Raw genomic sequence first — 27,405 nt, forward strand, 5'->3', positions numbered from 1 at the left:
TGATGAAGTGGGTCCTATCCCACAAAAGCTTATGCCCAAATAAATTTGTTAGTCTCTAAGGTGCCACAAGGACTCCTCGTTGTTCTTACCGCCGTATAGTGACACCAGCACAGGTCTCCCTCGTCTACCAAGGCCTACGTAAGTGAGCAGAGTCTGCGGCTGAGCCGGGGACCAGCAGTAACCCATTCTCAGGGGGACAGGTGCACCCCAATAACCCCCAGTCTTGGAGCCCCACCCTGAGGAGACGGAGCTGTTACCAGCATGGCTGGGAGGAGGGCAGCCCAGCTGTGACCCCACAGCCCCAGCTCCTGAGTTCTTACCAGCCAGCCAGAGTGGCACATGGCTTGGCGATATTTAGGGCTGAGACCAGGTAGAGCATTGCCCCCCTGCCCTTTCCAGAGCCCCAGCCCCGCCCCACCCCCTACCTCAGGCTCGCCCCGGCCCGCCCCGGCCCCACCCCGCCTTTTTCCAGCCTCCTCCCCTCGCAACAGCCTTGCAAGGAACTCAGTCCCGACCCGCCGCGCAGGCGCAATGGCGCGCGGCCGCCATCTTGGCGGCGTGCCGTCGGCGGGGGGCGGGGCGAGCGGGTCCGGGCGGGAGGGGGAGTCTCCCAGTCCGGACTCGGGACTTTTGAAAAGCTCCGGAGTGGGGGGGGGCGCGGGCTCCGGGGCTGAATCGCCGCCTGAGGCCGGGACCGAGCCGACCGGCGCCTGCTTCTCTCCGGCGGGGCAGCTCCGGGGCTTCCGCGTCCAGCGGGTGAGGCGGGTTGGAGCCGGGGGAGCGGGCGCCTCTCGCCAGGGCTGGGGTGAGGGGCGCTGCGGACGCCGCCCCCGGTGAGCGGGTGCCGCTGAGCAGGGGGTCACGGCGCGGGGGAGGGGGGCGGAGGGGGTCAGTTTGAGCGCGCGCGGGGGAGGGGGTGACGGGGGGGGGGCTGTCTCTCTCTCCGCCCCCTGCTCAGGAAGCCGGGTCCCTCGCCCCTTCCCCCGCTGGAAGAAGGGCCATGCTGCTGCCTTCCCCCCCGGACAGACACTTGGCGGGCTCAGTAACCCCGGGTGCAGGGAGCGTGTCCGGGGTCCATTGCCGAGGTGCCCAGTACGTGGAGGGAAATAGAGATGTCTGTGGCAGTACTGGACTTGGCTGGGCTCCCTCCCTGCTCTGCAGTTAGGCCCCGCTCTGTTCCTCCCTGGGCACTATTCACGGTTCTTGATGTCTTTAGGAGACTGTGTAATGCGAACTTGTGAAACCCTCTCAGCTCTTCGCACAGTTCCTTTGCACGGCTTCAGAGATGCGCACATGCACGTACTGGACCTTGTTTGATTGCTAGAGGAGAGGGATTCTTTTGAGAGTAAGCATTCTGAGTGCTAACAAGATATTGATACCAGCTTTCTGAGCTGCTGCAGTCAGCAACAGAGGTATTGTGCTTCAAATAATCTAGAGGTGTGAGCTATGTCTAAATATTGTACAGAATATTACTGAGGAGCCTCAGTAATTCTCATTTTGCTAGTCTATACATTTGGTAATCCTCATCAGAAACCTTGAGGAACTCTCCTCATTTCTCAACAGAGATTTCATAGCAAAGCCAATTCTGTAATCCTGTTTAATATTACTAAAATTTACTACAGATTGTTTTAACACATTGAATTTGGGTGATGATTAAGACTAATCCACATATTTCAAAATAAGTGTGTCTTTAAAAAAAAAGTGTGTTTGTTTTATGCCCTAATATACAAAGTTCAGCAAACTGCAGTGGATCTCTAGCGCATTAGCATGCTGCGGTGCATTTAAAGCACGAATACTTTACAGGGACACTGTCAGGTTGAAACAGCTTTCCAATAATAAGCTCACTGTAGTTTTTCCCTGAGTTCCAGCCAGTTTTGCTTTTACATTTCCTTTTAAAAATACTTTCCCCTACGGTTCTGTAATCAGAAGGGAACATAGTAGTGGCTAAGGCCCCATTCATGCAGAAAGAACTATGAAGTTGAAACCCTGTACCCTCAGAAAGTGAATGCAAAGAGCAGTCACTGGAGATCTCCTCTGTAGGAATGGGTAACTGAGTACATTGTGGCAACAGTGACATTGGCTATACAGGGAGTGCTGTTACATGTACAAAGTAAAGTCATTTTTCCATAATTTCTTTAAATAGCAGTAACCTGAAATGTTGCTTGGTACAACAGCGGGTTAAAAAAAAAAGGCACAAAAGTAATTTGTTAATGGTATCCCATTTGCAAAATCTAAGATTCTCTGCTTTATCTTTCTGAGCACTTGTACACCCTTCTATTTATGTCAGTATAATTTATGTCACTCAAGGGTGTGAATAAGCCACCGAACTAAGTGCTGATATGGACAGCGCTATGTCAGCTGAAGAGTCTTCCCCAGATGCGCAGTGCCACCACTGTAGTGCTTTTAGTGTAGACTTAGCCCTAAATGTAACACAACACCCCTAGGAGATATTAGGCAGTGGAGGTCAAACCCAGGACCTCTGGTTCTGAAAGCAAGAGCCTCTACTAGCTGCGCTAAAAGTCCCTGTTATGTTACATCAAAGGTTATATGGATTCAAATCTCTGTATGGGACAGCCATATTGATCATGGGTTATATAAGCAAATTGAGAAATTAGAAGTTCTTGTTTTAAGAACTAGCTATATAAAAGAGGTGATGGTATTATGTTTTAAGTATCAATGTGTGTCAGTAGCAATATTACATAATTTTTTCCATGGCTCTTCAATAGCTTATGGGAATTGACTCAGTTGGGCTCCCTCAGACTAGGTTCCACTGACTAGGTTATCCACTTAACAATCTATCATCACCATGTCTGACATCCTCATGCGTCTCAGAAGAGATACCAAGGGTTGAACAGATGTGGTGGATGAGCCCTCTTCTACCTCAAGACGGCGTCTATTCTTGAGAATCTTTAAAAATTCTCAGTATGCTGCACTGGTGGAAGACTGGTTGCAGATGTTTTTATCACTGAATTTTTTTATTCTAGTTTTTGTGACAAAGGATTACTGCATCTGAAAGATGGAGTATGGGTAAATCTCAGAAGATTTGAGTGTCTCTAAGTATGCTTCTTCTATATCCTTTTGTGGTCTGTCTTCACTGAAAAAAGGTGTTTACACTAGGGCTGCCAAGCGATTAAATAAATCACGATTAATCATGCAGTTAAAAGAAGTAATCGTGATTAATTGTGTGATTATTCACACTGTTAATGATAGAAAACCATTTAAATATTTTTGGATGTTTTCTACATCTTCAAAATATATTGATTTCAATTATAACAATACAAAGTGTACAGTGTTCACTTTATATTTTTTATTACAAATATTTGCACTGTAAAAACAAAACAAATAGTATATTTCAATTCAACTCATACAGGTACTGTAGTGCAATCTCTTTATAATGAAAGTTGAATTTACAAATGTAGGATTATGTACAAAAAAAACTGCATTCAAAAATAAAACAATGTAAAACTTTAGAACCAACAAGACCACTCAGTCCTACTTCAGCCAATCGCTCAGACAAACAAGTTTGGTTACAGTTCGCAGGAGATAATGCTGCCCATGTCTTGTTTACAATGTCACCTGAAAGTGAGAACAGGCATTCACATGGCACTGTTGTAGCTGGCATTGCAAGATGTTTGTGCTGGATGTGCTAAAGATTCATACGTCTCTCCATGCTTCAGCCACCATTCCAGAAGACATGCGTCCATGCTGGTGACAGGTTCTGCTCGATAATGATCCAAAGCAGAGTGGACCGACGCATGTACATTTTTCATCCTCTGGGTTAGATACCACCAGCAGAAAGTTTTCTTTTTTGGTGGTACAGGTTCTGTAGTTTCTGCATTGCAGTGTTCCTCTTTTAAGACATCTGAGAGCATGCTCCACACCCCATCCCTCTCAGATTTTGGAAGGCACTTCACATTCTTAAACGTGTCAGATCTGCTGTGAAAGTGTTCTTAAAATGAACATGTGCTGGTTCATCATCTGAGACTGCTATAACATGAAATATATGGCAGAATGTGAGTAAAACAGAACAGGAGACATACAATTCTCCCCCAAGGAGTTCAGTCACAAATTTCATTAATGCATTCTTTTTAACGAGCATCATCAGCATGGAAGCATGTCCTCTGGAATGGTGGCCAAAGCATGAAGGGGCATATGAATGTTTAGCATATCTGGCACGTAAATACCTTGCAACGCCAGCTACAAAAGTGCAATGTGAACTCCTGTTCTCACTTTCGGGTGACATTGTAAATAAGAAGCTGTGATGGAGTAAGGGCTGTCTGTGTGGGGAATGGGAGAGCAGGGGAGGACTTTAGGGGATGGACGATACCGGAGCCTGTAACCTGAGCTAGGTAAGTGAGGGGAAAGGTCAACACCTTTGCCCGGGAAGGGGGACAAAGGAAGGGAGTGGCAGGAGGGAAGCAGTTTGAGTTTGGGCTTGGGGCTGTGTGGGTGGAATTCAGGGTATCCTAGCTAGGATCCAAGCACCCTGAAAGCCCAGAAGGACTCAATGGAGGGGTCCTGACTGTACCTGCAAGCTCTGCTGTAACCTGTGTTCCTGTTGTCCAATAAACCTTCTATTTTACTGGCTGGCCAAGAGTCACTGTGGGTCCCAGGAAGAGGGGTGCAGAACTGAACTCCCCACACTCCGTGACAGAAGCAGTCAGCAGTATCTCCCATAAATGTAAACAGACTTGTTTGTTTTAACAATTGGCTGAACAAGAAGCAGGACTGAGTGGACTTGTAGGCTCTAAAGTTTTGCATTGTTTTGTTTTTTTAGTGCAGTTATGTAGCAAAAAAAAAATTACATTTGTAAGTTACACTTTCACAATAAAGAGACTGCACTACAGTACTTGTATGAGGCAAATTGAAAAATACTGTTTTGTTTATAATTTTTACAGTGCAAATATTTGTAATAAAATATAAAGTGAGCACTGTACACTTTGTATTATATGTTGTAATAGAAATCAATATATTTGAAAATGTAAAAAAAAAATTAATAAATTTCACTTGGTATTCTATTGTTAACAGTGCGATTAATTGTAATTAATTTTTTTAATTGCAGTTAATTTTTTTGAGTTAATTGTGTGAGTTAACTGTGATTAATTGACAGCCCTAGTTTACACATCAAGATAGCTGTTTCAGTATAACATCTTAGTGGAGAGAAAGCACAATAGCTTTTACCAATATGTAGTTATTTGAGGTGCATGTCAAGTAGAGTGTGTAGACTTGACCATGACTAGCTACAGCTAGGTAAAAACTAGCTTTTCCTTATCTCATCTAGGACATTACATTGAGGTACATTGATGTAAAACCACACCTATTTCTTGCAGTGAAGGCATAACCTAAAATACCTTCCTGAGGTTGGACTTGTAGCTGAGTTCAGATTTCATGCATCCTGAGGCTGTTTACTTAGTGTGTGAGACTTGATATTGGCAGTGACAAAAGGGCTCCACTGACCTTCAAAGAGCTTTTCATAGATGGTCTTATTGGGGAACCATAGCAAGGAAATAACGGCCCTGTTACTAAGTCGGAGTGTGTTTGGCGGGGGAGAGAGGGAAGGTCGTATTTGAATTTCAGTGGAAAAAGTTTGCAAGATGGACCAAAATTTAGATCTGTGCTATGGTGCAAATTGATTTGCCTATATCTGCTGAAAACAAGGTGGAATGGCATCTCAAATAAGGCTCCATGGCTATTTCAAGGTGTTGAAATAGCCTACCCTATGGCTACTTATTATTTATATTCTTAGTTCCTGGGAGCCCTAGTCATGGACCAAAGCCCCATTGTGTTAGACACTCTGAACAGAACAAAGGCAGTTCTACCCCAAAGAATTTACAATCAACGTATAAGACCCGAGACAACAGATGCATACAGATTGGGGAAGTACAAGGAAACCATGCAATAATATTAGTCAGCATGATAGGTTATGATCTCAGCACATCTGCAGCCTCTCTGCCTATTTAGAGAAAGTTATTCCTTTTGAAAAAACCAAATCATGTGCATGAGGTTTCTAGAGGGAGTGTAGCAATTGAGTTATGTTCTTAGAGCTCAGGCTTTTTTGCTGTAAGCTCAGCTGTAGTTTAGTTTAAACTCAGCTGCAGGAAACAGAACGTTTTATTTCCTTTCACGGAAACAGCCGTGCTTTGTTGTAGATACTAATGACACAGTACAGTCATATGATTTCTTGTGGCTTTTGTTTTAAGTTCTTCTTTGTGAATTATGTAGCAATTATTGGTGTATGCTATAGTTGTAAAATCTTTGATGAAAAGCAGAGACTTGTAGGGGGGACTGGATTGGAATTGCACAAGCTGAAATTGTTCAGTTTTGGGCTTTATGAGGAAAGTTGGAACTTTACAGATACTTAATCTTTTGGGAAAAAGGCGTAAAGAGTCAAAATTAAGAGTGTTTTGTTCTTTCAGTATTCTAGGTGTGAAAAATGAACTGACATTAAAACCAATTTTACCAGTGTATACAATTTAAAGATTGCATCCCAAGGCTAGGAATTGATAAGCTGATAGAAAAATGAAAAGTTAAAATTTGGTGAATACTTCTCCATTTGACCAGCTGCAGATTGGCTTTACAAGAACTGGGGGAAAGTGAGTGAGGTTTTCTGAATGATGAGAGGTGGAGGGGAAAGAGTAATATGTAACTTTCACAGACCAGCAAGCCAAGCTGCAATGACTTAAGTCAGGGGTTCTCAAACTTCATTGCACCACAACTCCTTTCTGACAACAAAAATTACTACACAACTCCAGGAGTGGGTACTAAAGTTTGAGTCCGCCTGAGCCCCGTTGCCCTGGGTGGAGGGGCCAAAGTCTGAGCCCTACCACTGGGGTGGGGCGGGGGGCAAAGCCCAAGGGCGTCAGCCCCACTGCCCGGGGCCTGTAACCTGAGCCCCACTGCCCAGGGCTCAGGCGTCTCAACCAGTTCCTCACTATTTGTCAAAATCAAATCTAGAACAGCCTCTCCCCTAGTAGCTTTATCCACCTTCTGAAATAAAAAAAATCTCCAATAAATTCTTAGAATGTATTGGATAATCTGTGCCCTGTTGTGTTATTTTCCCAACAGATGTCTGGTAGTTGAAGTCCCTCATCGCTACCAAGTCCTGTGCTTTGGATGATTTTGTTGTTTAAAAAAAGCCTCATCCACCTCTTCTTCCTGCTTGGGTGGTCTCATCACCCTTGTTTTTTTTACCCTTTTTATCCTTACCTAGAGACTTTCAACAAGTCTGTCTCCTATTTCCATTTAAACCTTAGTCCAAGTGTATATATTTAATATACAAAGCAACACCTCCTCCCTTTTTTTGTGCCTGTCCTTTCTGAGCAAGCTCTACCCTTCTATACCAAATATTTCAGTCATGCATATTATCGTATCAGGTCTCTGTGGTGCCAACTATGTCATAGTTGTGTTTATTTACTAGCATTTTGAGTTCTTCCTGCTTATTTTCCTTGCATTAGTATATAGACATCTAAGATACTGATTTGATTCCCCCCCCCCCCCCAAGTTCTGGCTTGTCTCTCCTTTATCCCTGCTATAACAGCCCATGCTCCCTCCAAATTCCAACCCTTCTCCCAGGTCTCCATGTTTTTGAGTTATCCTTGGGCTTTGGTCACCTGCACCCTTTGAACTTAGTTTAAAGCCCTCCTTACTAGGTTAGCCAGTCCATATCCAGATATTCTCTTCGCCTTCCTCGATAGGGGCCTCACAGCCAGGCATTCACCTCCAGGATGCATCTGTTTTTGTCTGGGCCCCTACTCTTGACCATGTCTTCTACCCATTCAGAAAGATGGGAGAGGAGAAGAATGTTTTAAGTAGCAGCAACTGAAGCAAGAACTAGAGAAAATCAGAGCTCACCATGTATGAATTCAGTGATTTAATTCTGTATCCATTTCAGTTCAGTGGGACCTTGTATCTGCAGCCTAGATACCAGGGAAAGGTGTGCATTAGAAATGCCTGAAATGCGTGGAATGGCGGGACAAGACCGTCTTGCTCTTGCAGTGAGTAAACTGACTTTCCCTCAGGGCTAAGAAGGAGGTTCCACTTTTCCACTCAGAGTGGAGATCAGGCTTAAATAACTGCAGGAGTCAGTAGTTAACTCTGTTGGAAATGCCGTATCCTGGAGGTCTTTAAATAACATCTACAATGAATAATAGATTACAAGCTTATGTGGTGGTATTTTCTTTTTCTTCCCTGAATTTTGTTCTGTGTCAAAATTAACTTGGACTTCTGGGACTGATGAAGCAGAGCTCTGTATCACAAAGGTAGTCCTGGATTCTGGCATAAGTGCGTCAAGACAAGTGTGAAGTTGTGGTCACATTCTTTCTAAAATAATTCTAAGTAATGAAGGCACGACGAAATAGTTGATGCTGCATTCTTAACTACTCAGTAGTGTTGACCAGTCACATTAATACAGGTGTAGTGTTATCTTTTTAAATAGCACTGAGGGATGATGTTGAAAGTTAATAATTCCAAACATGCTTGTTAAGGTAATGTATGTTAGTAATACTCTTAAAACATCTAATGCATTGTGTAAGGGTTACTTTGTTGGCTGCTAAAGCAATTTTTGGAATCCTCCACAATTCTCATAAGAAATTTACATGAAGGAGCTAATGGACATCTTTAGATGAGGAATTGAAAAATATGCTTATACAGGTGTTTAATTCAGCTAGCATGAGCATGGTGTTCTTATCTCTTCTGGAATTTATTGATGTTTTATAGATGGCAATTTCTTCCTGGTTTATCGAGTCCAGTAGAACTAGTACTTTTGAAGGCATACTGTGCTCTTGACAGACTTATGGAACTAAATGGTAAACTTTTATGAAGGGGCTTTGAATATTCTGTTTATGTTGCTGTTAGTGCGGCGATATTCTCAACTTTTGGGCTTTACAGTATGTGTAAAGTATGTAAGAAAATATCTCACAATGACATAGCTGTTTCTACAATAGGTATGAAAGCTGCGTGCTTTGTACATACTTTACCTATATATACAGACATGGGAGTAGGATCTTCTACTATAGTCATGGACCTCCAATCTTTTAATTTATATTTAAATTAACACTTCCATTTTAGGTTCACTGCACTGGAAGCAGATATCTCACGAGGAATGATTTATCTTATTATGCTGTATAAGATACTGCATGTGGACCTAGTGATGTACTGAATGTGGGGAGAAATAAGAATGGAATTTCAGATTGTTGACACTAAATGTCAACTTTCATGGGGATAGATGCTAGAATAGCTGTTTTTTGTATTCTAGGTAATACAAAGGTTTTGGAAAAAGCTAGGTTTTGGAAATTTGCATTAGTACACAGATGTTGAAATGATTTGATAAACGCTTTGTGCAATGTTACAGAACTGATAAGTGGTGTTTAAATCATTTCTCCTTCAGGGGTTAAATGCTATTCCTAAAAGGCTTGCTTATCTGCAGCAATTGAGAGAGTTGAGTTTGTGTGCAACTTTCAAAAGGACGGTAGTGATTTAGGAGCACAAATCCCATTGAAAGTCAATGGGACTTCATATTCCTAAATCACATAAGTGCTTTTGAAAATTGCACCTTTTCATCTTTAGTTGCAAAATCTACTTGCTATTGTGAAGTCATACTGTTAATTGGGAAACATTAATTATAAGTTGGTTTCTTATGGATTTTTGAATACCTTGAGATGAGTTAAAACTTGACACTGTTAAAGGGGCCTGATTTTTTTCAGAATGTGCTGAGCACCTGCTTTCTGAAAATCAGATCCTTTTAAAGTCTCTTAAATTGGCTAGCCAAAAGTGGAAGCACCTCAATTGCTAATCATGGTCAGAGTGTGCAACTTGTAATGAAAGCTAGTTACTTTAGAGGCTATATAGTAACAGTGTGGAAAATGCTAATTCATGGATCAAATGGCTGTCTGATTAGTGGTGGTGGTCCATTGTTGGAGTAATAGGGCAGAAAAATAGTTCTTGTCCTCTTTCTGTAAGTTATGCCAACATATATATGTGGTGGGGATATTAAAAATGCCTAACGTTCTCATATATGTATATACAAGCACACACACAAACACAAATTTAGTGTGATTCAATGAAAAGCATCTCTTAGAAATGAAGTAGTTTAGAAAATTTAGATTTACTTTCATAAGGGACAGTAAAAGTAGGCAACCTTTAATCCATTTAACAAAGAGCCTTCAGTTTCTACTTCAAGGCATGTGGAATGATACTTTGTAAAGTAACTTAATCTCTAGCCAACTATTTTAAGAAGTTTGCTCTTGCAAGGAGTAGGCCAGGTGAAATGTTTACTTAAGCAGCCTTGTTTCTATATTCAAGAAAGGTAACTCTGACTCATATTTCCAGAAGCACAATCTAGTGTTACGTAACCACTTCAGTTATCCATTTCGGTGCTGGCTAATGTACATGAGATGTTGGACAAACCAACTTTTACCTCTGCTTTATGCTTACACAAGAACGGCCGTACCGGGTCAGCTCAAAGGTCCATCCAGCCCAGTATCCTGTCTACCAACAGTGGCCAATGCCAGGTGCCCCAGAGGGAGTGAACCTAACAGGTAATGATGAAGTGATCTCTCTCCTGCCATCCATCTCCACCCTCTGACAAACAGAGGCTAGGAACACCATTCCTTACCCATCCTGGCTAATAGCCATTTATGGACTTAACCACCATGAATTTATCCAGTTCACTTTTAAATGCTATTATAGTCCTAGCCTTCACAACCTCCTCAGGTAAGGAGTTCCACAAGTTGACTGTGCGCTGTGTGAAGAACAACTTCCTTTTATTTGTTTTAAACCTGCCTATTAATTTCATTTGGTGACCCCTAGTTCTTGTATTATGGGAATAAGTAAATAACTTTTCCTTATCCACTTTCTCCACATCACTCATGATTTTATATACCTGTATCATATCCCCCCTTAGTCTCCTCTTTTCCAAGCCGAAAAGTCCTAGCCTCTTTAATCTTTCCTCATATGGGACCCTCTCCAAACCTTAATCATTTTAGTTGCCCTTTTCTGAACCTTTTCTAGTGCCAGTATATTTTTTGAGATGAAGAGACCACATCTGTATGCAGCATTCGAGATGTGGGTGTACCATGGATTTATATAAGGGCAGTAAGATATTCTCTGTCTTATTCTCTATCCCCTTTTATATGATTCCTAACATCCTGTTTGCTTTTTTGACCACCTTTGCGCACTGCGTGGACATCTTCAGAGAACTATCCATGATGACGCCAAGATCTTTTTCCTGACTTGTAGCTAAATTAGCCCCCCTCTATTGTATGTATAGTTGGGGTTATTTTTTCCAATGTGCTTTACTTTACATTTATCTGCATTAAATTTCATTTGCCATTTTGTTGCCCAGTCACTTAGTTTTGTGAGATCTTTCTGAAGTTCTTCACAATCTGCTTTGGTCTCATCTATCTTGAGTAGTTTAGATCATCTGCAAACTTTGCCACCTCACTGTTTACCCCTTTCTCAGGATCATTTATGAATAAGTTGAATAGGATTGGTCCGAGAACTGACCCTTGGGGAACACCACTAGTTACCCGTCTCCATTCTGAGAATTTACTATTAATTCCTCCCCTTTGTTCCCTGTCTTTTAACCAGTTCTCAGTCCATGAAAGGACCTTCCCTTTTATTCCATGACAGCTTAATTTACGTAAGAGCCTTTGGTGAGGGACCTTGTCAAAGGCTTTCTGGAAATCTAAGTACACTATGTCCACGATATTCCCCTTGTCCACATGTTTGTTGACCCCTTCAAAGAACTCTAACAGATTAGTAAGACACGATTTCCCTTTACAGAAACCATGTTGACTATTGCTTAACATTTTTTTTCTATGTGTCTGACAATTTTATTCATAACGATTGTTTCGACTAATTTGCCCGATACTGATGTTAGACTTACTGGTCTGTAATTGCCAGGATCGCCTCTAGAGCCCTTTTTAAATATTAGTGTTACATTAGCTGACTTCCTTGTGGAGTATAGGATTGCAACAGCATGTTGCTGAACATTCTAGGAACATCTTCAGTCTTTTCAATGAGTTTTAATTGTGGTAAGTGTGGCACTGAAAAAGCTCTGAATAGGTTGATTTTGATAGGGTATTAATCCAAAAATCTTGTTGTAATCTTAAGTAACTTTCATGTCAGATAAACATGGCTGTGCTATTTCTGTGTTTAGGCAAAAAGTCTCTAGGTCAGGGGTGGGCAAACTACAGCCTGCGGCCACATCTGGCCTAGCCCCCGAGATCCTGGCCCAGGAGGCTTGCCCCTGGCCCCTCCCCTGTTGTCCACCCTCTCCTGCAGCCTCAGCTTGCTTACTCCTCCGCTGGCGTGATGCTCTGGGCGGTGGGGCTGTGAGCTCCTGGGGCAGCGCAGCTGCAGAGCCCGGCCTGACCCGGTGCTCTGTGCTGCGTGATGGCGGTGGCGGCAGTGTGGCCTGGCTCCAGCCAGGTGATGCAGCCGTAGCACCACCAGCCACTGGTGCTCCAGGCAGCGCAGTAAGAGGGCAGGGAGCGGGGGGGTTTGGGATGGTGATCAGGGGGTGGGGGAATGGGGGCAGGGGTCCCGGGAGGGGCAGTCAGGAAGGAGGAGAGATTAGATGGGGCTGCAGGGGGATGTCAGGGGCAGGGGTTCTGGGGGCGGCAGGGGGACGTCAGAGGCAGGGGTAGTTGGATGGGACAGGGGTCCCAGAGGGGCCGTCAGGAATGAGAGGAGGGGTTGGATGGGGTGGTGGGGGTCCAGGGCAGTGAGGGGCAGGCAGCGGGGCTGTGTGGATGGGGCAGGGTTTCCAGGGGGGCTGCCAGGGAACAGGGAGGGGGTTGGATGGGGCAGGAGTCCCGGGGGGGGGAGTAAATAGGAGATGGGGGCTGGGCCACAACCCCCTTCCCTAACCGACCCTCCATACAATTCACAAAACCCGATGCGGCCCTCAGGCCAAAAAGTTTGCCCACCCCTGATCTACGTTATCTTGTGGTGTCACATGGGTCCAGTTCTTACACTGAAATATATTTTTGAATAGTATTGATATAAATCCAATTTTCACCTGTTTACAAATATATGGTGAATGTAACTGTAGATTCAGGGCAAGATATAAATTGGTACACTATAAATGGAAGATAGCATTCAAATGGCTGATTGTGGTTTCTCTGTGCTTTGGAAAACTGGATCAGTGGTCCTTGCATCTGTTTAATCAAAGCTAGGGACTTGTTCGGTTGTATTGCCTTGGGGCAGTTTAAATGAGCAGCTGAACTCTGGAATCTGGAGTACATACACCTTACTTTTCTCTGTAGTCCTCCACTTAAGTGAGCATATCCTACATGATCAGTTTTTCTTCTAGTGGACTTGCACTGATAGACTCTAGTCATTGCCATTATTTAAGATTGCATATATAGTGAAACTTGTGTTTGATTACTAATGGGTTCCCTTTCTTGACAGTTACAATAACTGTGGGACTATTGTTAACCAAATCACCTTTCAGAGAAAAGTCATTGATTTGAAGACCTGTTGTTTTTTCTTATGTAGTAGTTAACAAAAACACATTTTTAGGGCATAATACTGAGCTGTTCCATGCCCTGAGACTTGGGGTATATCAGCACTTAAAACAGTACAGCAGTGCAGCTGTAATGCTCAGTGTAGACACTGTGTCGACAGGTGGTGTTCTCCTGTTGGTGTAGGTAATCTACTGCTCTGAGAGGTGGTAGCTAGGTTGATAGAAGAATTCTTCTGTTGGCCTAGTGTTGTCTGCAATGCGGTTTAGTTGGTATAGCTACTTCTCAAGAGGTGTAGATTTTTCACAAAATCTAACCTGCCTCTTCAGCATTATTGATAATTCTACGATTTCCATCTAGTAAAGGACCATCGTAGGGTTCTTTTTGTTCCTTAGATATTTAAAAAATTTCCCTTCTTATCCTTAACTCTGCTGACTATAGATTTCTCCTTGTGTCCCTTTGCTTCCCTTGCTAATGTTGTGCAGTTCCTAGCTTCTGATTTATGTTCAATACTATCAACTCCCCCTTTCTTCCATTTGTTTTATTTTTTATAGCTGTCTTCCCTTCCCTTCTAAACCAGCTTGTTTTTTTAATCAATACAGCATTTGTCATATATTGTGGGATTTTTCAGTTTTGGGCATCTAGTAAAGTGTTCTTAAATAATTTCCAATTATCATTTGCATTTTTCTGATTACATTCTTCCAGCTGATTTGGCTCATAATTGTTTTCAGCTTTTTGAAATTGGATCTTTTTCAGGTATGCATGTATATATCACTGGTCTGGACTATATTGTGTTTATACATTATAAATATGGTCAAGGCATGATCACTTGTATGTAAGCAACCATTAATTTTTACTTCTGTGATCAGTTCCTTTCTATCTGTGGAAACAAGGTCCAATATAGAATTCCCCCATGTTGCATGCAGTACTTTTAAAGTTACGAAATGTCATCTGTAATATTTAGAAATTCTAAGGCTGTTTTAGTATTACCAGCTTGAGACCACCTGCGTATGTCACTCAGTTTTAATTTCTGTATAATCACGCTGCTGTTTTTGCCTACACATCATAGGCCTAGTCTACACTGGGGGGTGGGGGATCAATCTAAGTTATGCAACTTCAGCTACGTAAATAACATAGCTGAAGTTGACATACTTAGACCTACTCACTTCGATGTTTTCACTGCGGTGAGTCAACTGCTGCCGCTCCCCCGTCAACTCTGCTTGCACCTCTCACGGCGATGGAGTACAGTAGTCGATGGGAGAGCGCCCGGGGGTTGATTGCTGGATCAATTGCTGCCCGCCGTTTCGGCGGGTAGTATAGACCTACCCATAGATGCGTAAGGAGCCAGTCATACAGTTTCCTAGTGTGATTTATTTGGTGTCTGCTACAGATGATCAACACCTCATCTTTTAGTTTATCTGTTAAGAGATTGATCCATAAACATTCAAGATGTTTTTCTTCCGAGTTTTCAGTTACTTGGAAACTGGTAATGCCTGAGGGCCACTCCCTTACCTGTTTGTGCCCATTCAGTCCTTCCCAAATAGGTTATAACCATTGGCTTTTAGTAGAGCCCTGCTTCGATACAAAATTTGTCTCTGAATCGGATCCGCAGACATGGTCTGCAGATACCCGCAGATTTGCAGGGCTCTGATTTTTAGCATTCCAGTCATAGGAATCTCCATTTGTGCCTTGATCCAAAACTAAGCCAACCTCTGTTTCTCTCCATAATGCCTTGTCAGGCAGCAACTCTTGGGAAGCCTTAGATGTTCAAGTTTCGGAGGGTTCACTTCTTCGTTCAACCACAGATTACAAAGTTGAGTCTAGGGTTTTTGCCCTGCCAGATATATTTGGAAACAGTTCTGTGTAGGTCCATAAATGCTACTGGAACAGCTAGGGGAACGTATTAGAATGAATAAAGCTGTCAAGCAACAAACTCCATTCTCATTAGATTAGCTTTTCTTATCCATTATACAGACAGGACTTCACATCCAGGTGTGTTTTATGATTGTAATTTGGAGAATGGCATTCAGTTGAGTGTCTTGCTTTTAGAGAGTGAATTAATGACTTTGTTTTAGTGGTGAAGATTGCTAGAATGCGATCTTTGGCAGAAACATTTTGTGTTGGTTTTTAAAAAATTTATTTAGTGGACTTCTTCTCTTTGACACAGGAAAACCTCAAGGTCAGTTGAACCAGTAACATGTCCTGAGGTGCAGCAGCAGCAGCAGAAGCAGAGAACAACTTTGTTCTTCTAGCAGCGGCAACAGAAGTGACAGCAGGCAAGTTAGAGTTTGTTAAATGATTTATTTTATATGGTGCCATTTTTGGTAATGCCATATTCTAGGTGTTGCTTAGAGCACAATAAATTAATAAGTAATGCTTTCACTTTATTCATGTGAATCACTTTTAATGAATTGTCTGATTTGACAGTTCCCATTTAGGTTAAGATTCTAGATTAGCATTTATCATGACTCCTACCCCTGAACAGAAGGGCGCTCCTTAAAGTTTTTTTTTAAATTGGTATTTTTTTATTTTTATTTTTTGCATGGAGGTATTGGTATAGAGAGCTTTATTTGTTAACTGAGGCTGAGTGCCTGAGGGATTTGCAGAAATTCCTAAATTTATTTTCTTTTTTGTAGGACTGATCCATGAGCTTTGTGGTGTATTTAAACAAATGTGCCATTTTATAAACCTTTTATGTGAAATTATTTTCCACTTCATGCACATGAATAATATAACTCATTTAACACCTATAAATGCAAATGAGAGAACAACCTGTTCAAAAAGTGTTTTAGGACTATAAAGCTCAGTGTACCATCTTTCATCGAAGTAACCAATATAAAGTCCATATAGTAACTAATTTTTGTTGCAATTTCTTTCTTTATAATACAAAATAGGAAAGTAAATGAGTTCAGAACTAAAAATAAGAGTAGTTCAGTGGTATTATATAATTTGCAGTGCATGAGTTACAATTCTGTGTTAGTTGCAAATGAAAATAGTGTGCTTTACTAAGTAATATTGCAGCAGTGTGCCCTTTAGCAAAATCTGTAAATTTAAATTGAGTTATGATTGAACACTAGAATCAATCTCTAATTATTGTAAAGGTACTTTAAGCCATTGAGAATGAAGAATGAGGGATTGATACTGTAAATATTTGGTAAGTGATTGTGGTACATTTAAAAAAGATGACTCATAAAAATTGAGGCCTTTTTTCTTTTAGTGTGTGTATTTTATCACACACTGGTAATTTAGGCTGGTTCTCTTCTTCACTCCTAAAATAGCCACCGCTTCTGTTTTAGTAAACTGTTCATGGGATAGATAGGCAGGGTCAGGTACAGCTAGATTAAACCATGAGATTAATTTAAAAAATCTAGGGCCTGTAGTTTCTCTGCTCACTTTATTAGTTTTCATAATTCATCCTCATTCCCACAGCAGGAGTAGTCTTAGGTGTTGGAACGAGGAGTGCTGGGGGTGCGGCAGCACTCTCTGCTTGAAGTGGTTTCTGTCATGTATCAGGGTTTACAGTTTGGTTCATTGGCTCTCAGCACCCTCCTATACAAATTGTTCCAGCACCCGAGCAATAGTAATGTAATATTTGCCTCCAGAAAAGCATTTTTTGGTTTCTTTCATTCTTTTATCCTTAAGTGTCAATGGGAGCGGTTGGTGGAACAGGGAATGAGAGAATCAGTTGAGTATGAATGATTTGGACAGAGCTTGCCCTGCTTTGCTAAAATCCTTGGGATCTGGGAATCTACGCTCTCTTTCTTGCTGTCAGTCTGTGACTTTCTGCTCCACTTTTTTTTTTTTGTGTGTTCAACTGCAGGTGCATGAACAGCACAGAAGATAATTTTGCTTTTCAGGGATGATGTGGAGGGACACTTTGTGAGTAACTGTGTGTGTTTAAAAACAAAACTTTACTGTGTAGGAACAGAAATGAAATTGAAGTTGAATTTATTTTCCTTATTCCATGTTGCATTAAATCAACTTTCCTTTCATGACAGTTGATCATGCCTTATTAAGCTCAGAAAAAATGAGTTTGAGGTGCATCCCTTGAAAAACAGTTAATTTAAGGTGACATTTGGATGGTGTCTTTAAGTTGTAAAACTATGAAGCAGTACAGATAAACTATTTTTTAAACAGCCATTGATGGCAGTAACCTTTCTGTGGTGACTGATCCACTGATGAACTTTAGTGTTACCATGCCACATAATTTGCTCTTTAGATATGAATAAAATATAACCTGTGAAGCTTGTTCTGTGGATGATCTTTGGCAGGATTAATGAGATACTTTGAGTCCCTTCATATAATCTTCAGTTGCAGTGCTCCATGGTAGAACGGTTGAATTAGCCACCTAAGGATGAGCATTCTTCACTACTGCTAATAGGTCCATGTCAATCTATCAATTAAATCTCTCTAATTCTGATTGAGGACTCTGACTTGTACCACACAAAGCTGGTGTAGTAAAATTCTATAGCACCATTAATTCTGAAAACCAGGTTTTCACCCATCCCCTGAAATGCAGCAGCAGTATGACAGGACACAGACTCATAGACTCATAGACTCATAGGTCAGAAGGGACCAATCTGATCATCTAGTCTGACCTCCTGCACAAGGCAGGCCACAGAACCCCACCCATCCAGTTTTATAACAACCCCTATCCCAGGATCGAGTTATTGAAATCTTCAAAACCGGTTTACACCACAATTCAGCACAGGAAGTGAAGAAAAACTACCATAGTCTTTTCACCTCTAAGGTAAAAGGAACGATCCATATATTTAGCTCCAGTGCTTTGGTCACTTTTCTGAAACATTTATTCTTGTGAAAATGTGTGTCATCTTTAATGACCTCATGTGTTCAAAGCCTCGGTCTGGTGCCTTATTTGACACAGTAACTCTGTCAGTACGCTACTTCCTAGTGCCACGGTGGAATACTGAGTCATCAAGCAGCTTGTTCCTTCGAACCAGCAATTTCTTAGCAGTAATATTACTGTAGCCTAGAGTAACAACTTAACTATATTGTCACATTACTCTAGGACTTTGTAGTAGAAGAGTCCCTCAGCAGCAATACTATCATTTTGCTTAATTTTACTTTCATATAGTATAAACATGCTGTGTTCCTTAGGGTGGCTTCTGAATATTCCCACTTGGGACATGAGTTAATCTTTCTTTCTTTCTCTCTCACCCCAACCCCCACCATGGGGTGGGAAAATGCTGTTGAGTTCCAGGAACATTCTAGAAAAGCAGTGCCTGTTGAGACAGCTTGAGCGCCTCTTCATGGCCTTAAGCATCTGCAGCTGAAGTATTGTGAGGCCTTGTTAACCCCTATCACCTCAGTTCCTTCCTTTTTCACTGACTAAGTGCAATCACAGGAACTTGAACTTCACACTCAGAATTTTACTTTTATTAAAAATTCTCTTGTTAACTTGTTATAATTATTCTAAACTTATATAGCGATTACTTAACCAGTTTTTAATTCGTCTGGATCCCATTACAAGTGATTTTGAATTCCCATACTGGTTCTGCCTTTTCTTCTAGAATCCAGACTTACGATAAAAACACACTTAAGCAGTATATTTTGTCCCTCTCCATCTTGGAGCTACATGCACAATTTCATGGATAACATTGTTCTGGTTATTGTTCTGTAACTAATAGAAAAAACAGATTTCATTCCTAGTGGTGTTAAATTAGATTAACGCTTGACTTCCTAATTCAGGGCTTGATTTCAGCCAATTTAAAACAACGGGTTTTATTCCCTTTCTTGTGTCCTTCTTGACCTAAAAGCAAAGTGTTGGCTTCCAGTCATCTTCCTGTTGCTCCTTTTAGGTTCTGCTTGCCAGTTCAGGAAGGCTGACTGACAGTTTTTCTATGTTCCAGTGCCCTAGTTGGCACCTGGATTCCTTATGAATCAGGAGAAGAAAGTGCTGCTTTTGTTGATCCAGGAGACTTCAGCATCAGTGAGTTGGGTTGATTTGATTTACATGGTGTTCTTGGGTCCATTCTTCCTGGCCAGGGCCCATGTGGACTTGCTGTAGTTGGCAGACTGTAGAATTTAGCAGCGGCCGGAAACTAGGTGTCTGCACATCACTTCTCTGCCCAGCATCAGTTCAGAAAGACCAGGAGCTGCATCCTGATCAGCAGAGCCATCAGTGTGGATAGCAAGGAGGAGATTCCACTGATGGCTTTCAAATTGGAATAGAGATCAGAAGCTGTGATCCCATTCTCCTTTTCAGTGAGGGAGCTCTTATACCCTGGAGTCCAGCCTACCAGAACAAGGCTGCTGCAGCTTCATAACCTCTTCGTAGCAGAGAGCCTTTTTGACATCCTTCCTGTTCTCCCCCCAGCAGAGGAACAACCTAAAGAGACCTCCCTTTCTGCTACTCTGTAGCATCCTTCTGTCTCTTCCAGGCCTGCCTTTGGTTCCCCTGCTGTCAAGATGGTGCTTTTCAACACAGGAGGGTACCCACTGGTGGCTTATCTGGTTTCTCACATCTGAGGTTCATAAACATAGATAGCCCACCACCTTGAACCAGAGACCTGAACTCTACTGGAGTAATGTTTTGAAGTGAAGTCTTTAGAACTTGTCCTCCCCATCTTTCCTCCAAAATTGTGAATTTGAGATACTCCCATCTTTTAGATGACTCAACTTAGCCAGGAAGTTAGGAGCAGTAAGACTCAGATTTTGTCTAGAGTAATTACTCAGTGGATGATGACTGTTCACAAAGAATCATCTGTGCTAAGCTTCCACAATTGGTCTGCAGGAATCTATCAAAGTTAACTGCTGATTGCCAGAGGACATGGCCAGCACACATTCTGGTTTGTTCTGTCCTGACCCACCAGGTTCTGTGCTTAACTGTGGAGTGGAACATGTTTTCAAAATTCAAGCTCCTGCTTCTGCTCTTCAAAGATTTGAGGCTATTTAGATGTGTCCCAGACTCTGCTCTCAGGATCTTTTTAAAGAGGTGGTGTAGCCATGTTGATCCCAGGATATAGACACAGTTGGTGAAATATTTTTTATTGGACCAGAGAATCCTGTGGCACCTTATAGACTAACAGACATTTTGGAGCATACGACGAAGTGGGTATTCACCCACGAAAGCTCATGCTCTAAAATGTCTGTTAGTCTATAAGGTGCCACAGGATTCTTAGCCTGGATTTGTAAAAGCAGCAAACACGGCTCCCCCCTGATACTTATATTGGACCAGCTTCTATTGGTGAGAGAGAGACACTTTCACAGAGCTCTTCTTACATATCTAGGAAATACTCAAATGTCACCAGCTAATACAAGGTGGAACAGATTGTTTATCATAAGTAGTTAACACACATTGTAAGAGACTTCAATTCAAAGTGAAGTGGCCAGTTACATCAAGATAACTCTCACTACCTAGTAGCCCATGTATGCAGAACAAATCTACTTCCTCCTCCTTCCCAGAGAACAAGCATAACTTCTGATGAAGTGGGTTCTAGCCCATGAAGCGTATGCCCAAATAAATTTGTTAGTCTCTAAGGGGCCACAAGGGACTCCTCATTTTCTCTCGAACAGTCTCAGTCAGTCCAGACTGTGAGTTTCTGGGCTCAGTGAAGGCTGTACACCCAGCACTACTTCGTTCACTGGCAAAGGAAGTGTCAGTTTATATGACAGAGAAAAATAAGTGGCTAAGAGAACATAGTTCTAGTCCAGTATTTTCTAATTTGAATTTCTGAAAACAGTTAAGTGTAGTAAAATTTGACTTGATTTAAATTGCTTCATCAAAAGTAGAGTAAGTTAACAAGTGTCACATCAGCCTGGAAACTTTGGAATTGCTATGTTTTGAGATTGGCTTAAAGTATTCTCTAACCATCAGGGGATTCTAGTTTTATTTAGCTACAGTTGTCCTTTAATTAAAAGACCACAAATAAATGTATTGATAAAAAAGAACAGCTCTGAATCAGTATAACTTATAAATATTGGCCTCATTTAACTATAGTAATTTTCAAAGCAGGGCTAACTGTGAAAAATAATCTTGGCATAGGAACATTTGGGGTTAGTTATTTGTGATGCTAAAATGTGATGTACACTGATGATAAATGGTCACTATTAAAGTCCTCTAAATACAGAAAGTAGATAGATTTGCTTTCAGTAACATATGGTTAAGTCAGGTATGCTCTGATTCTTAAAATGAGAGATATAGCAGATAAGGATTACAGACATTGACACCCACCATGAAGAATCTGTCTGGATTTGCATACAGTAAAACTATTCTGTTTGACAGCATGAACAGGTACAATAATCGATAATATCGTTGTGGCATTTCTTGCAAATTGTTATGGATCAAGATGCATGAGGATAAAATAAATGTGGGGCAATTGTGGGTCAGGCTAATTAGACTTGGGAGGTGGGAGCCAACATATCTGAATTGTTTTTCCCTATTCTGCTACTGATTTACCCGGTAACCTTGAGTTTAACCTCTGCTGTAGTATCTTCGTAAAATAGTGGTGCTGCTTATGCAGTTTTATAAAGTACTTGATCTATGAAAGTGAATGTTATCCAAGTGTGAGTATTACCACTATTTTTATTTTCTCAAAATAAGTTTTGGTAATATCTAAATTGCAGAAAGCTGGAGATCTCAAAATATTTAGCAAGCAAGCTTCAAAGACTTACTGAATGTCTGAAGAAATAAAAATGGGTTTATAAATAAATATGTTCACACTGCAATGTGTACTTGCTGCAATTGGAATCAATTTAAAAAATATTAGTTTAAAACATAGAAATCTGGTGGTGGTAGTAAATGTGTCCTCATTCAGCAGTCTTGTTCAGTTCTTAAATTTACAGCCTTTTTTAGTGCTAGATCACGAGTGAACTAGATAGATGGTGTTGAACCTCACGTTGCTCAAAGAAGACATCTGACTTTAAAATGCATGAAACTGCATTCTGTTCTTATGGCTCTGGTTCACTCATTGAGCTTGACATCTGAATTAGGGTTCTTCATTCTTCCTAATATCTGCCCATGTCTAATTAGGAGTCATTTGTGCAATACTACTTGAAACTTTACTTCAGCTGTGACTAACAATCCGTAGATTAAGGGAGTTTGACAAGTTGGACAGTAAAACTTAAAAGCTTGTTTCTCACAACAGACATTGGTCCAATAAGATATTACCTTATACTCCTTGTTTCTCTAATATTTCTCCAGTTATGCCATGCATAACATAAACTGTTGAATTTGATGACTGGAATAATCAGCTCTTCTGGTTGTTCCTAATATAGTAACTACCTAAAGATGTATTCTCTTACAGCACCTGGCTCATGAATATGGTTTGTCTGACACTGCTGAATAAGATAACCCAAATCTGTTCCCTTGAATTAGCAGAGACGATTTCTTTTCTTTTCTTCTTTTCTCTTCTTTTCTTTCTCTTCTCTTTTTTCTCTTTCTTTTACTATTTCTGTGGTTTTGCTGCTGTGTATTTTTCTAAAAGGGACTATTCGGTGAATCTTGCCTTTCAGTGGGATCCATTTTAGTGTGGTCTTTGCTAATAGACCTGTCATCATTTCATTAGATGAAACTACATTCATAAGCATATAGCTGTTGACTTGCTATAGCTCTTTGACTGGTCTAAGCCTGTAGTGGGTGAAAAGCAGAGACTCTCTGCAGAGCATTTAAGGTGTGTGTATGTATGTATGTAAGTACCTCCTATTCTGTAGCGTATTTCCCATTAAACTTTTTTAAAAAAATATTTTGTTTAAAATTTATTAGCAGCAGAGCCAACAAAAAATCTGCAGAAAATATTGAGTTTAAGATTTTCATACATCTTGCCAAATAAACTTGCTCTACTTTGCAAATCAAAAATGTATAATATTGCTGATCAAAGTAAGTCATGAGGACCATACTTAAATTTATAAATACACACACCTGCTCTCAGGGAGATTACATCAAATGAAGACAGACAACTAAATATTGACACATGTAAGTACTTGCATACAGATATAAAAAGTTTACATACTAAGATGAGTGAACCTGAGTGCCTGGTATTAAATGAGAATATTGATTTAATAGGCACCACAGAAACGTGGTGGAATTATGATAATCAGTGGGACATGATAATACCAAGGTACAAAATATATAGGAGTGACATTGTAGGTTACAATGATTGGGAAGTGCCACTACATGTGACAGAGCATAGAGTCAAATACAGTAAAAATCTTAACTGAATAAAGCAGTACCGTAGAGACTCTCTGGATGGAAATGCCATGCTTGAATAATCAGAGTATAGGAGTAGGACTGTACCACTGACCATCTGACCAAGATGGCAGTAGTGATTGTGAAAGGCTCAAGGAGAATAGAGAGAATACAAACCAGACAACAAAATAACAGGGTATTTCAGTTACCTCCATTTTGACCGGGTGCATGTCATATCAAGATGGGATGCAGAAGTAAATTTTCTAGGCACCATTAATGACCGCTTCTTAGAAAAGCTAGTCCTGGAACCCACAAGGTGAGAGGCCCTTCTTAATTTAGGGGGGGAAATGCTGACCCCCAAAGTAGCATTTACATTAAAAAGGAACTATAAAATGGGGAAGCTAGTTCAACAAAAATTAAAATGAGCAGTCGCAGGAGTGAAATCCCTGCAACCTGCATGGAAACTTTTTTTTAAAACATCTTTAGAGGCTCAAACAATATGTATTCCCTCCCCCCGACCAAAAATATCCCACCATGGCTAAACTGAGCAAAAGAAGCTATTAGAGTCAAAAAGGCATCCTTTTAAAAATTGGAAGACAAAACTTTGTGAGGAAAATAGAAAGGACATAAACTCTCTGGCAAGTCAGGTATAATTAGGAAGGCCAAAAAGAATTGAAGAGCAACTAGCAGAAGACACAAAACTAACAGCAAATTTCAAGTACAGCAGAAGCAGAAAGTCTGTCAAAGAATCAGTGGGGCCACTGGAAGATCAAAGTGCTAAAGGGCACTCAGAGAAGACAGGGCTGTTACGGAGAAGCTAAATGTATTTTTTTTGTATCTGCCTGCATTGCAGAGGGTGGAAGGGAGATTCTGAGCCATTCTTTTAGGTGACAAATTTGAGGAACTCTCTGAGATTGAGATGTCAGTAGAGGAGTCTTTGTAACAGATTGATAAGTATACAGTAATAAGTCCCCAGGACCAGATGGTATTTACTCAAGAGTTCTGAAGGAATTCATGTGAAATTGCAGAATACTAACTGTTGTATGAAACCTATCCTTTAAATCAGCCTCTGCACTAGATAAGTGGCGGATAGCCCCTGTAATGCAGAGTTAAAAAAAAAAAAAAAAAAAAAAAAAGAAAAAAAAAAATAAAAAAAAACAAAAAAAAAGAAAAAAAAAAAAGCACAGCTGCAGAGACCTTCCTGGCAATTACATGACCATTAGTCTAACTTCAATACTAGGTAAATTAGTTCAACTATAGTTAAAAAACCCAGAGAATATCAGACACAGAGTTAAGTGATATGTTGAGGAAGAGTCGACAAGGCTTTTGTAAAGGAAAGCATGCTTCACCAATATCAGAATTCTTTGAGGGGGTCAACAAACATGAGCCAAGGTGATCCAGTGGATATTAGTGTACTTGGACTTTCAGAAAGCCTTTGACAGGCTTTTATCCCCAAAAGCTTTTAGCAGTCACAGGATGAGGGGCAGATCCTTTCATGGATCAATAACTGGTTAAAAGACAGGAAACAAAGGGTAGGAATAAATGGTCTGTTTTCAGAATGGAGAGAGGTATAGTGGGACTAGTGCTGTTCAAGGTATTCTTAAATGATCTGGAAAAGGGGTAAACAGTGAAGTGGCAAAGTTTGCAGATATATAGAATTACTCAAGAGAGTTAAGTCCCAAAGCTGACTGCGAAGCACTACAAAAGGATCTCTCAAAACTGGGTAACTGGGTACCAAAATGGCAGATGAAATTCAGTATGGATAAATGCAAAGTAATGACATTGGAAAACATCATCCCAACTATACATATAAAATGATAGGGTCTAAATTAGCTGTTACCACTCAAGAAAGAGCTCTTGGAGTCATTGTGGATAGTTTTCTAAAACCACCCACTCAGTGGGCAGGGGCAGTCAATAAAGCTAAGAATGGTTAAGAACCATTAGGAAAGGGACTGGTAATAAGACAAACTGTCATGCCCCTCTATAAATCCATGTATGCTTCCACCTTGAAAGTGGGTGCATTCTGGTCACCCCATCTCAAAAAAGATATATTGGAAATGGGAAAAGTACAGAGAAGGGCAACAATTACTCAGGGTATGGAACAGCTTTCATGTGAGGAGTGTTTAAAAAGACTGGGACTGTTCAGCTTAGAAGAGAAATGATTAAGAGGGCTATGATAGAGATCTATAAAATCATGAATGATGGGGAGAAAGTGAATGGGGAAGTGTATGTATCCCTTTACATAACACAAGAACCAGGGGTCACTCAATGAAATTAATAGGCAGCAGATTTAAAACAAACTAAAGGAAGTACTACGTCACACAACGCACAGTCAGCCTGTTGAACTTGTTGCCAGGGGATGCTGTGAAGGCCAAACATCTCTAATTCTTTTTTTTAACTGTTATAAGTTCATGGAAAGTAGGTCGATCAATGGCCTTTAGCCAAGATGATCAGGGACGTAACACCGTTCTTGGAGTCCCAAAACCTCCAATTGCAAAAGCTGGGACTGGATGCATCACTTAGTGATTGACCTATTATGTCATTCGCTCCGAAGCATCTGGCTCTGGCCACTGTCACAAAACAGGCTATGGGGCTAGATGGACCATTGGTCTGACTCAGAATGGCTGTTCTCATAGTCTTATACCCCCACACCCAATTGAAAAGTTCATCATATAGTGAAGGATCTCTGCCTTTTATTACTGCATGGTCCAAGAAATAGGAGTCCCGGGTTGTCCCTGCCAGGCAACATATGCTGTAGCTTACAGCAGAGAGATTTCAGTACGTTTTCCCCTATTATTATAGAAGGGTAGGTGCCAGATTCAAATTTTGAAAATAGCCAAGGATGAAAAGGAGAGGTAAAATCCTATAGAAAAACACCTTTCAGAGATGGTTTAGATCAATGGTTGTGAAACTTTCTTTCTGCCGAGGACCGCTTTGGCACCTGATTAAATTTCTCAAACCCCTTTCATTTAATATTCATAAATTTAATGTTTTTCTTCTATTAGTTAGGTTACTTTACTATTTAAAAAAATATAGTTAAATAAGACTCACAGAGGAACTAAAAGAAAAATGTAGCAAAATCTTGTCCTGCAAATGGTAGAAGTTACAGATTACCATTCTGGTGTGCCCTACTGCAGTACTCCATAACCCTGTGAAAACATCTGCTCAGTGTGGAGCGGTAGTCAAAAAAGCTTACAGTGTTCGGAATCGTTAGTGTTCGGAATCATAATGCCACTGTATAGAGTGCAGCCACACTGTGAATACTGTGTGCAGTTCTGGTCAGCCCATCCCCTCCAAAACATGTAAGAAATGGAAAAGGTACAGAGAAGGGCAACAAAATTGATTAAGCAGCAAAGAATCCTGTGGCACCTTATAGACTAACAGACGTTTTGGAGCATGAGCTTTCATGGGTGATACCCACTTCCTCAGATGCATGTAATGGCATTACATGCATCTGAGGAAGTGGGTATTCACCACGAAAGCTCATGCTCCAAAACGTCTGTTAGTCTATAAGATGCCACAGGATTCTTTGCTGCTTTACAGATCCAGACTAACACGGCTACCCTCTGAAAATTGATTAAGGGTTGAAACAGCTTCTGTATGAGGAGAGATTAAAGGGCTGGGAGCGTTCATCTTAGAAAATAGATGACTAGAGCGGGATGTGATAGAGGTCTTATAAACCATGAATAGGGAAGTGTTATTTATCTCTTCACATGACACAACAACCAGGGGTCTCAAAGAAATTAATAGGCAGCAGGTATTAAATACACACGAGGAAGTGCTTCTTCACAC

General features: G+C 41.0%; 1 protein-coding gene across 5 annotated transcripts in view; it reads left to right on the forward strand.

The window, feature by feature from the left end:
* The first annotated feature begins 622 nt into the window (after positions 1-622).
* Positions 623-27,405, forward strand: part of KLHL13 (kelch like family member 13) — a 127,459-nt gene continuing 100,676 nt past the window's right edge. For 2 of the 5 annotated variants that reach the window (XM_030575249.1, XM_030575252.1), the window contains exons 1-3: positions 623-756; positions 15,634-15,742; positions 17,287-17,345. In XM_030575249.1, coding sequence (XP_030431109.1) covers positions 17,326-17,345 — 20 coding nt within the window. In that variant the 5' untranslated portion in view covers positions 623-756; positions 15,634-15,742; positions 17,287-17,325. Of the gene's footprint in view, positions 757-1,133; positions 1,413-15,633; positions 15,743-17,286; positions 17,346-27,405 lie in introns of those variants that run through there. The other 3 variants (XM_030575251.1, XM_030575253.1, XM_030575250.1) reach the window with 2 other exon arrangements.

Source organism: Gopherus evgoodei, chromosome 9, assembly GCF_007399415.2.
Source record: "Gopherus evgoodei ecotype Sinaloan lineage chromosome 9, rGopEvg1_v1.p, whole genome shotgun sequence".
NCBI classification, from domain to species: domain Eukaryota; kingdom Metazoa; phylum Chordata; order Testudines; family Testudinidae; genus Gopherus; species Gopherus evgoodei.